This window comes from Lissotriton vulgaris, chromosome 8, assembly GCF_964263255.1.
Source record: "Lissotriton vulgaris chromosome 8, aLisVul1.2, whole genome shotgun sequence".
Taxonomy (NCBI): Eukaryota; Metazoa; Chordata; class Amphibia; order Caudata; family Salamandridae; genus Lissotriton; species Lissotriton vulgaris.
In genome coordinates, this window is record NC_141696.1 from 37,003,308 (window position 1) to 37,015,602 (window position 12,295).

The 12,295-nt window shown below is 45.0% G+C and overlaps 1 protein-coding gene across 1 annotated transcript in view; it reads right to left on the reverse strand.

Moving 5' to 3' along the window:
• LOC147693336 (transient receptor potential cation channel subfamily M member 2-like) overlaps positions 1–12,295 on the reverse strand; it is a 136,409-nt gene that overhangs the window by 75,570 nt on the left and 48,544 nt on the right. The window contains exons 6-7 of the mRNA XM_086933209.1: positions 10,225–10,406; positions 5,898–6,030 (exon numbers count right to left, since the gene is read on the reverse strand). Coding sequence (XP_086789335.1) covers positions 5,898–6,030; positions 10,225–10,406 — 315 coding nt within the window. The remainder of the gene's footprint in view (positions 1–5,897; positions 6,031–10,224; positions 10,407–12,295) is intronic.

The window sequence follows — 12,295 nt, forward strand, 5'->3', positions numbered from 1 at the left end:
AAAAGAGAAAGGTGGAAGTGAATGATATATGTGAAGAGGTCGTGGTGTGAATTGGGAGTGAGTAATTGGAGTACGAGAGTGGATGATGGTTGGAAGACATGAGGTTGGGGACTGTTAATTGTTTATTAGTGTATTTTAAAAATTGGTTGTCATACCCTGTCCTAATAAATGGCCTTTTACGCTAAACTAACAGCGTGGAGTGGTTATTGTACGATTGCATGTTTCCTGCCAGACATCTCACTCAGCCCTACCAGATGCTGCATGCATAACCAGCTTCACTTCACATCCTGTGCAACGAACAGAATTTCGCAGCATAGGAAAAAAAAACGGCATTACTGTCTGCTGGAGAATATATTCACAGCGTCTTTCGTGAACCTTATTGGGCATTGTTACCATGTATGGCGCACACTCTACAAGATTCGTTAGAACTGTGCCGATTTCTTACAGGTGTGCATTTTGCCACGTGTAAGGATAGTAATTACTACACGTCGGCGTGAGGGTGCACTGGCCAAAGTGGCCATGCTGTGTCGGGTTAACAGCAGCGGAATAAGAAGGCAGGCTGCAGAGCAGGGTTGAAGGATATTGCCAGAGTTGTAATAGGAAGCTGCAGAGCGGGTTTGCCAGCCCTAAATACTGGGAAAGTATATATATGGCAGGGTTGAGGTGCAAAATCAGAGCTGCCTTTTGGAATAGGAAAGGGGCTGAACGGTCTGGAGTGAGGTGCACTATCAGAGCTGAAATATGATGTTCTAATATTGGAGTAAGAGAGTGTGGCAGAGAGCAGGGTTGAGGTGCCCTGGCAGACCTGTGTGTAATAGAAGGTAAGGCTGTGGGGAAGGGTGGAGGGGTAACAGCAGATCACTGCGGGTCCAGAAAAGGAAAACGCAGAGGGTGAGACTATCCTTCCAGGAGTCCTGCAGGTTTGTATTGTGTAGTATTGAGTGTGCACTTCCTGTCATGCTGAGGCTGTCTGTCCTGCAGTGCCTTGGATGTCTGTCCTGTCATGGCACTGAAGCTGTCTCCCCTGTTTTGGGCTGAATGCCGTTCAGCTTGTGATATTCACAATTTAGCTGGGACTCAATGTAAGTGAGAAGAAATAGATAAATACATGAAAAGGGATGCATATTCTGAATATTAGCAGCATGTGCAAAGAAAAGAAAAGAGTGAACTGTGTTGAAACGTTTTGCGGTTTTTCTAAAATATAGTTTTAAAAGGTTTTCATTTTCACTCCATTATTGCAGCTTTTCTATTTACATGTTCCTGTCAAAATGCACACGAGCCAGACATCCCTTCCATGTACTCTGGTTTACTACAATCACAGCCAGGGGGAGAGCTTCAAAACCCCGAATGTGTTATCACTCAACACTATCACTTTTTCCCCTTCACCTCCTCTCAGGAATTATGCAGCCTATTTATTGAACATATTTGTGATGGGCTAGGCTAGTTCATGCTTGCCTTCATTCCCCAGGCGAGAGACATGAAAACAGTTTCTCAGACTAAAATTGTGATTCCACTAATTTTAGGGGAGGACTTGATTTATGCTTATACTAGCAGCCCGTCCTGACCTTGTCCGGGAGCAATCAGGTTTCCCCGACCCCCGCCCGCCTCGACATTGTCCAGCAGCCCGGGACCCCGCCTGCCCTGACCCCCGCCCGCCCCGACATTGTCCAGCAGCCCGGGCCCAGTCCTCCCCGTCCCCCGCCTGCCCTGACCCCCGCCTGCCCCGACATTGTCCGTGGGTCCCCCAGAGCCTTACCTCAGCTGCCGCTCCTCCCCCGCGCTCCTCAGTTCACCGCTCCGTGGGTCCCCTGGAGCCTTACCTCACCCGCCACGACTCCCCCGCGCTCCTCAGTTCACCGCTCCGCCGCTCAATGCCATTCGTCACCGCTCCTCCCGCCTGTCCACCGGTCCTCACCGCCTGTCCGCCGCTGGTCACCGCTCCTCCCCCGCGCCATGTCTGCCGATCCTCCTCGCACTCCTGGACGCTGCTCCTCCCCGCGCTCCTGACGTCAGCACGCAGGTCGCGGCCGGCGCTACTACGAAGGGACTACTTTTTTTTTTTAAGGTACATTTTTTAAATAACCCATATTTTTATAGTTTATATAGCCTATGTCCATCTGCACACCCTGACGGTTACAATGATGTATCGGGTGTGTGGATTGGCGCGGTGGTTCCCGAGTTTACCCGCCTCAAAGGTTCAAAGTTCTTGCTTTATAATAGTAGTATAGATTTGAGGGAGTGCAGTGCATGTTGGAGCAGTGCAATGACAGATGTGAGGAAGGGCATTCAGGGAAGAGTGAAAAGAGGATGCTGAAGAGGAAAGAGGGGGGTTGAAGATGTGCAGATGGACAAGATATGCAGAGAAAAATAGGCTACATATCTAACATAAAGCACACATAATTGTAGGCCAAAACTCCTTCCACAGGCCTCGATGCTATTTAATTCACAGACTCACTATTTCAGAGTAATTAACATTTTCGATGTTAATTACTTATAAGAAATCATTGTTGTTACGCACTTATCTTAAACAGCTAACATCCAGTGACAAGGCCAATCCTACTGATAGGCTTTAGGTGTATGTCCGTTGCGGTGCCATTTATCTGGATAAAATTTCATCTCAGAGAGAAACCAAAATACCGGTCTGATGGCACACCATGGGAATCACAGAAATGTATTTGGCAGGTTCCTTTATAGGGAGCACCCATTTTTTTCACCTCACTTAAAGACCTGTCTGCACATATTTCTATATGACTGGTTACAGCCAGAAGCTCTGGGTGCTTCCTGAAGTCTGGTTAGAGCATACTTTCCAAAGTTAATGCTGCGTGCAGTGCAAGACACTGGGCAAGCATACATTTTAAAGGGCTAAAGTTGTCATGCAGAACAATTTACATATTACAGTAACTTTTGAACAAATGAATGCAAGAAGATACGGGCAGTTTTTAATGTGTTTAATATTTCAAGACTATACCTTCCTACTGCTTAGTAAGCCTTGCTTTCTCGCTGCATTCATTTGCTTTAAAATGCACCGTTTGCCAATCTTTTTTACATTTCGTTCTCAGGAGAGGGATTCCCCCTAGACCCCAGATTTTTCAATTGAACTTGTTCACATCACTAACTAGTGTTTTCTATTGGAAAGGGTAGACCCAAAGCAGTCTTGATTAGTACCCTAGCCCTCTTCAGAAATCAGACTTGCTTGGCAACCCAGAAATTCTCTGAAATAATGTATGAGTTTTTTTTTATGAATGCCTAGAAGAACTGAATTTTTAGTCAATTTATCACATAAATAGTGCTGAAAATCGCACCAAAAAGATGCCAATTTCTTAAAAAATTCTTTACGGGGAGAACCCCCCCCCGAAACCCCCCTTATTGCCGTCCAGCACGCTTGCTCGCATACGTTGAATCGTTCTGCTTAAGTTCACCAGTTTCAAATTCCACCAGCCGCCACTGCATCTAACCCCTAAGATTGTCGGGTCTAGTTGTGTTCCACTTCACTTTATTCACCATCTAACTCCTATGATTGTCGGGTCTAGTTGGGTTCCACTACACTTCATCCAGCAAATAAAATAAACTGCATTAACTCCTTCCTCAAACATGCCCTATTTGTACCTTACCTAATGTATTCAGACCAGGCGGACTTCTTTCATAGAAGGAAGGCATGGAGTAACACTAACATATATTTGCATTTATTCACCAGGTCAAGTGAAAAGAGGCTTTGTTGGTCTCTTTAGACGTTGAAAAGGATTTTACTGTATTGATCTCTAATACATAGAAAATGTGCTAATAAATGTAGTATTGGAGGTAAAGGATTTGCAGAAGGATAACTGCTCATTGTATTACACCAGGTATGGGGTGTTCTCAGACTTTTTCATACCTCATAGATGGACCAGGCAGGGGTACCCACCTTCACCATATGACATTGGTTCAGACCTGCTGACGGATAGGATCCGAGGAGACAATGACCAGAGGTTTTTTTTGCGTACAACAAGCTAGATGTGTTCAGGGAAAAAAACTTACTTTAAAATAATTGATGGGTCTTAATATGACTGCAGTGGAAATTGAGCAGCTACAAAATATAATGGGATTTTCTTGGGCAAGGGAAGGTTTCCAATTTGTGGATCCTACCGACAAGAGACCTTCACTGTTGTAGCCGGCAAACAACCTGGTGCACTTAAAGGCAATAGAAACGGTTGATAGCAGGTACGGGGTCATTCTTTGTATGTAATGGTTGGGGAGAAGAGCGAGTTTGAACATGGTAATTCTCACAGAATTGTTAATACTGTTTTCAAATGCCTCCGTTGGTGGTTCTGAATGAGGTTCTGCATCCCATACTGAAGGACCTTTATAAAATTCATATGGAGCGGGGAAAACTCGAGAATAATTATGCCTCTCAGGGTTTCATGTAGGTTGGCATGCCCTGATATGCCAGCATACTGTAGGGCAATCAGCTACATGCACGTATATGAAGATTGCTTGGGTGAGGGTCTTGGAAACAAAATGGGTTTTGATGAAATTGTTTGTTGTCGGGAAAACATTGTAGTCGATAGTTGGATGTTTAAACAACATTTGCCAACAGCAGTATGTCTCAACTCCTTGCTTAAACGATTTATAGGCTAGGGTACAGTGTAGTCTCCACCAGCAGAACTACTTGTCCAGCCCCCTGATTACAATGAATTTTCGATACACATCGTAAACGGTGACTTTCGTAACATGGAACCGAGGAGGTTCCTGTATCACTGCAGACTTATTTGAGAAAAGTAACATCATGTCATTCAAAAAACAAAATAATTTGGACTGGAGGAAATGGAAATGCCTTAGCATTAGCAATTTCAGCACTGTTTTTTAAAATAAAATTTAAGTGGATGAGACAAGGGTATTCGGATTCTGAAGTGGGCAATAGCAGCCTCAGAGGACCTAAAGGTTTGATTTCAAAACTCTACCTAATATATGTAGAATGTGGACCTGCCCAGGACACTGAATAATTGAGAGGTGTTTGGGATCAAGATTTGGGGAGGGATATGACAAGAAGGGAGAATTGTTGCACAACAGTTCACTTATTTCTAACACTTCTGTTTAATAGAGGGAAGTCAACTTAAAAGTTACAGGTGGTGCTATACACTAGTTAATATGAAAGAACAATACATTGAAGTTCAGAAGACTGTTGGAGGGTATGTGGGGGAAGAGACCACCTCCTCCTCCTCTATTGGTGGTTATGTCAGAAAAATAGTTCCGTTCTGGAGCGAGGTCAGTAAACTGGTGGGAGAGAGAACAGGGGATGCCACCCCAGAGGATTCACTTATCCTCTTGCTGGAAGGCCACCCAGAGGAGGAAGACAAGGCATTGGGTATGGCATATTATGTAATGAACTTTTGCTGGTAGCAAGGCTGGAAGTGGCCCGCTTATGGATGGCCCGCAAGGCCAAACATATTTATCATCAGTCCAAGAGGATTTGGGTAATTCTTCCACTGGAAGAGACAATACAAACACTTTAGTGTTCTGTGAGGAGATACATACGTAAATGAGGACTGTTTCTGTCCTTTATGTCCAAAGACTATAGAGAAGTAAGTTTGACAGAACCTGTGACCTCTTTTTCTTATGAATGTTCTCCACATGTTAGATTATATAATGCAGGTAGTAGTTCACCGCAAGAGGTTTTCAGGGAAGAGTGGGTTTGAGAGGGTGCGTGGAGATACTATGTTGCACGTAATGTTAATGTTGTGGTGAAATCAAAATCTGAATTAAAAACAAAAAGCATGCCCTGCTTGCGCTTAATATTGTCGCAAAGCCTTGAGTGTTTGATGGAGAGACATGTCAGCCTGGACTTGAGCCCTGGACTTTGCTCACAAAGCGTTGCTGCTACAGTAGCTGGTTTTCTGAGAGATTCAGGAGGCGTCTCTTACTTGTCCGAGGTGTCGCGGATCTTCTGGTCCGTGCTTTGGTTCTGCTCATACTGCTTGTTCTGGAGGTAGTTTTCCTGCATGTAGGACTCCCAGGACAGGAGGGCTGCGGCCTCACTCTCATCCATCATTCTCACTGTCGAACAAGATGGCAAAGGTTGAGAATCTGTAGCGCATGAGGTATGTGATAGCCTGTAAAAGTCACATGCCTTCATAAAACTCTCTGCAACCCAAAATATGGCATTCAGACCCAGCAATCATTTATAGTAGCAAGAAAGATCTATAAATCATGCTATGACAACATCATCACATTGACACAATCTCTGTCCATTCAATAATCAATTCATCCAGCACAGTCTGGTGCTGAAACACCTCCTTAACATGCTTATCGAATTAGCCAGCCTCTCACTCATCCTATTCGATTCACATCCCAATGCTTGGCCGCCCAGGTCTCTAGGTGACAAGTTTGTGTTTTTACATTGCCTACTGCTATTCTCCCTGTACCTACCAGTCTCCTGGCCTTCTTTTTCATTCACTGGACCACTACCCTTTTCAAGTTAATGGGTACAACTTTTAGTGATAATTGTAACAGCACATAATGAAAAACATAGAAGTGGTTCGCCTCATAGTTGGTCCAAATTAGGGAGGAAGAGTGGGGTGGTCAAAGCTTGCTTGAGGAGGAAATAAATATCCTTCCTCCATTGCTTATGATAGTACTGCCAGTTGTCACTTTGCCAATACTCAGGTGGGTAGCGTGGGAGGGGGTCTACTTGGGAGAGTCTAATGAGCCTTTCTCCCATCCCCGGGGCCTCCCAAAAGGGAGAGGGTGGCTTCACTCCTCGCCCACCCCCCACACATTCAAGACCACTGTGCCAAATCCAGATTTAAAGAGGTGTTCCATTCTTGCCTTATCTGAGGCAGAAAAAGTGTAGAACCCCTCAGCTTTAGTATCCCTCCTTCCTCCTTGAATCAGACCTTCCTCTCTTTCTTCCCCTCCACTTCTTGGACTGATGCTCATCGCCTCCAGCCAGGCCTCTTGACATTGAGAGTCAGTTTTAAAAGGCCTGCTGATTCTTTTTCCCTGGGGCCGCCAATTTCCTCCCACACATACCTCACTTCTTTGAAACCCTGTTCATATCTTTCGAGACCTGATAAGATGGCATGTTACTGGTAAATATCATTTACCACTAATCCGGAAAACCACAAGCAAATACAACACGGTTGTTGCAACGACCTCGTTGTAACAACGCCTACCATTACTCCACAAGTCAGAACAACAACTTGCAAAGGGGTCAGAAGGTGTTGGATTTAAAATCCAACACCTTCCCTACTGTTGCACAGACTGGAGTTGGAATAGTAAATTATACTATTCCAACATCCAGTGCCCCCCCCCCCCCGGGAGCCAGTCGTGCTTCCAACTTGTAGTGTAATGGTATGCGTTGTTACAGGGCAATCATTGTAACAACCACGTTGTAATTGCATGCTTTGTAATTGCATCTGTAATAAGATGGCATAATCATAGGACTGCACCTGGCGCCAAGCTAGGAGACCCTGCATGTTAAAACATCTTACAGGCTTAAAGGATCAAGACTCCCTCCTCCCCCCCAAGCCATCACAGGACCTTTAGCACTGGGACCTTCTTCTCCTTTCTCACCCACTGCCATTCACTAAGGGCTGCATGCCAGTCAGTGTTTTTTGCCTGCCTTGCCACTTCAGACAGGAGCCAGCAATATGAAAACCAGCCTTGGTCCTGCTCCAATAGTCCAGGCATGTGCCCTCTCAGTGGGAACGAAAGCAATCCTGGATGGGTTTCGGTCTTTCAGGCCTCATCCATGAGATGCAGCATGGATGCCCATTGCACCACTCTAGATGGGAGTCACCATATGTAAATCAAGCTTGGTCCTGCTCTGTAAGGAACAGTCCAGCCCAAAGTGCTATGCCAAGGTCCTCTCTGGATGAGAACATACACAACTGCGGGTCACTTAGAGCTTTTTTGGGCCCCATGACTGAGATTCAGGTTGGATCCTATGACAGAGTGGGATGGAACCCTGGTCTGGGCATATATGTTACACTTAGGAGGTCACACTGAAACAACAAAAACTCATGAGTAGAAGGTTTGCAAAACACTCAGGGGCATATTAACAAGCTGAAGTATCGCCGATTTCTCGGCACAATTCGCTGGGAAAGCGGCGATACTTCCAGCGCCCGATTGACAAGGGCATTGCAACGCCTGCCACAAGCCCACTTTGCCTGTCAGCGAGAAACATCGCTAATGACATGCAAAGTGGGCTATCCCACGTCCAACCACATGTGAAATGCGGTTGGAGGTGGGAACACCCTATCACCAAGGCAGGCGTTGGGAGGAAAAGACCTGCGATAAACTTGTTTATCGCAGGTCTCCCAACGTCCTGCTCTGACCAGGCGTTAGGCATTGTTAACATGGGGGTGTGGATCATAAAGCTGAATCCACCCCCCATATTAACAAGGCACACATTAGCGCGTGAAAACAACGCTTGTTTTCACGCGCTAATGTTCACTATTGCCGGCTATCGCAGGATTTACTATCGCCTATGTGTTGCGCGTTGATAATAACACGCTAACACAGCGAAAAAATCCGGCAATAGCCGGCGATAGTGAAATGTGCGATGTGCGTTTTTTAACGCGCATCTTGTTAACATGCCCCTTAGTCACCAGACATCGCTTGGGGTCGCGCATTCAGATTTCTTTACATGGGCTGAACGGGCCTATGTGATATGGTTTTCGCATGTCCAGCGCACTCATTTGGGACATGTTGATCACACGTGATGAGTACTGCCTTGTGTGACACAGTTTTCAGATGTGAGAGGTGCCCCTTTGTGATGTTCTTCACTTGTGATGAGTGCTTTGTGTGTGATATGTTTTTTCACAAACACCTCTAATGCATAGGTTATTATTCACTTGTTAAGTATTCATCTATTTTTTACCTTGTGCTCAGTTCTCCTATGTATTCATATAGAAACGGGCGACCCAGTATACCCTGTGGGCTTGGGTGAATAATTGTATGGTAACGGGTGCCTACAAGGGCTGTATTTGAAAGTATATTTAGATAGAATTCTTTTACTTACTCTCTTTGGCCCCCGTGTACAGGCTTGCCTCCAACCCCCAAATCCGAGATCAAAAGCCTCGGGTTGTGGTTGGACAAAAACCTCACTATGTACACCCAAGCAAGGAATACAGCAGGATTCTGCCACGGCCTCCTGCGCACTGCACGCAAGATCCTCCCGTTGCTCCCTTTTCAGTCAAGAAAACTCCTTGTCCAGGGCCTAATCTTGTCTAGGCTGGACTACGGGAACGCCTTGTATCTTGGCGCACCGAGGAAAGTAACAACTAAATTCCAGGTAGTACAAAATACTGCCGCCCGGATTCTTACCAACACCAAGAGTCGCTGCTCGGCCAAACCGGCCATCAGATGATTGCATTGGTTGCTTGCGCGCTGGAAAGAGTGAAGTTCAAGGCGCTATGCTTAACTCACAAAATTCTCAACGGGAAAGCTCCCCCTATTCTCAAAGATCTTATTGTTCCATACACCACCTCCAGAACCCTCCGATCCTCTAATGCCCACCTAACCCTGCCACCCAGGATCAAGAAGGCAGGATCAGGAGGCCGGCGGTTTTCCTACAATGCTTCCAAACTATGGAATTCACTCCCCTCCAATCTTCGGGCCCAATCCAATCTTCTGTCATTTCGAAAATCTCTAAAGACCTGGCTGTTCCTGTAATCTCTTCCTCATGTTCTCGCCTATACTCTCTGTCAGCGCTGGGACGCTTACGGGCAGCCATGCGCTTTTGAAATCTTCTAACATTTAACATTTAACATGTCTAACCATGACACAGAGAAACCAATTTGGAGCACAATGGTCTATATAATTAAAGAAAGAAATCAATCAACACAACTGGGTGTATTTTTTAATTTGTCGTATTTCACTTAAAGAATGATAGTTTCCTTAGGGGTTCAAAAAAGTACTTCAAATCATTGATAACAGAACTGAAAAGTCCTTCACAGTTAGCTTTCGCTAGTTATCAATGCACATTAATCCATTTCAAATAGTATAAAGAATGGAGAGTGTCCTAAACATAAAAACAAAATATCCCACATTAAATCATAACAAAATTAAAAGAAAATTGGGTTAGGACGTTGACGTTTCAGTCTCTTCTCAAGTGCCTCTATGAGAGCATCTTCAGGACAGACTATTTAATGTGAATATCAAAGACCCATTGATCCGCGAGTCAAAAGCCCTGAAGATACAACAATCACACTTTTACAGCTATGGAGGGCTTGTAGCAGTACTCACTGAGTTGCTTTTGCCCTCGTGCTGGTCTCCGTAATATGACGTATTTCACAAGGAAATGCAGGAGGCTGAGGAGGATAAAGGGTGGTGGCGCGGGGGGTCGGTTGTTGTACTCCTCGATCAGGTCGTGGCGCTGAAACTTCCAGATCTGATCCGTGTGGTCTTGGACCTCTGCAAAGGTATAGCTGAAGGACAAATGTAAGTTTGTCACACCTTTTCATGCACATCTCATAGTTCTAAGATCAAGGTCATTCGAGAAGTAGAGACAAGCCTCTCTGTCACTTTCTGCTACCACACTTAATTTTTTCAAAGCTCTCAATCATGTATGTATTGTGACTTATATAGCACACATATCACCAAAAGGCATCAAGGTGCTTGCCTTGGGAACCCTTCCTGGCTTTTTCCCTGTGAGATAACCCCTACTGGGCATCCCCAAGGTGAAAGCCAGGCATCCAGCAGCGGGTGGGCCGCCGTAGTGGAGATTAAGCAAGCTATTGCCCAGAGTTGCAGCGTGGGACCCCATGATTAGAATAGGCACCGAGGTGAGAATTATCGAGTCCGTGGACATTTTTGGGCTCAGGACCCTGCCACGTCGGGAATTGAACCCTGGTCCCGGGCCAGACCTCTGCATCAGGGTCTGCCGCTCTAATCAGTGAGCCACACTTCTCCCCTCATTATCAAAAACCTTAGGGTCTACAGCCCTAATCTTCTCTTGGATGAACTGCTAGGTGACCCTCAAGGGTTCCAGTTAAGATGTGATGTGATCTAGTGGCCACATTGCAAACTTGCATTCTCCAATCAAACACATTTTGATGAAACTTGAAAAATTGCTTTATCTCCCAAAGACTTACTTATTGTGCAGTTCTCAGAACAAATTATATCTCCAGGTAGTGGATTTGATATACATACGTATATTCTTCTGCTCAGCATGAAAGCTCCTAGAGGCCATTCAATTGTCCATGTTCTGTTATACATTCTTTCTCACTCACACTCTTTCTTTTATTTTCTGCATTACTGTCATTTTTTTTCCATCCATATGGAATTCTCACACAAAATCGGGTCCTGGACATTGGGCACTGTACACAAAGTCTTAATTTCTCAGCAGACATTCACTCTGAGTAAAGCCAACCTTTAATTGAAATTATGAAAAGGTGCACAGGTGCAAGTGCTCTTAGGTTCATTCTGACTGCAGAAAGTGATTTCACTAAATCACAAACATTGAATTTTAAAGTAGGCACAAAATACTTGCCATACTGACTTCCGCCCTCCTGCGCACATTTGCAGACTCATGAAATGTTTTTCCAGGTCCCCAAGGGAACGGGCAAGTTTTTGCAAAGTTCCACAGAAACAGCAATTTGGAAGCTCAGGTACCTGCAGCACCTAGTCCTTGCCAGCAAGAGACAACCTGCCTGAAGTTAGATCTCCCCTCAGAAAGCAGGAGTCCACCTGTGCTTACGAGGGGACTCACCTGAAACTAGCCCTCCCATGGCACAACTGCTACCTTCATCTGAGGTGAGCTCTTGTTCGTTCCATCCATATCCAGGTGAAAACAGAGAACAGTGATAGGAAGGGGGAAATCGTCTCCACGTCATGGAACCACCAGTGAATAGTGTCCTCACCTAATGGGTGAGTTGCCACACTCTATAAATAATTGATTAATTGACCCCCTTTGGGTGCTTTACTCTCTATGCCTACTCAAGAGGAGATGGTGGGTTACCAAGAGACCCTAAGGCGAAGTGTGCATGTTACATATGTAGTCAGTAAGGCACCACATGGCAGGAAATAGCACAAGAAAATGTTATGACAGAGATGATACTTAGCAAACAAATACATCTTTACTTATAGGTTGGCAGAAGAACAATAAAAATGATGACGCTCACAAAAAATAGAATGTTTATCACTTTAAGCAGAGAAACAACCCAAGCATTATAATAACCCTTAAAAGATTGGCGCTAGATAAACCCATAACATAACACCTGATTAACAATGTGATTATATGGGCAAGCATTAAACTGACTTGACACTTTGAGTCCTCACGTCAGTGGTTGGCTTGAGGGTCTAGTTTAGGTGTCAA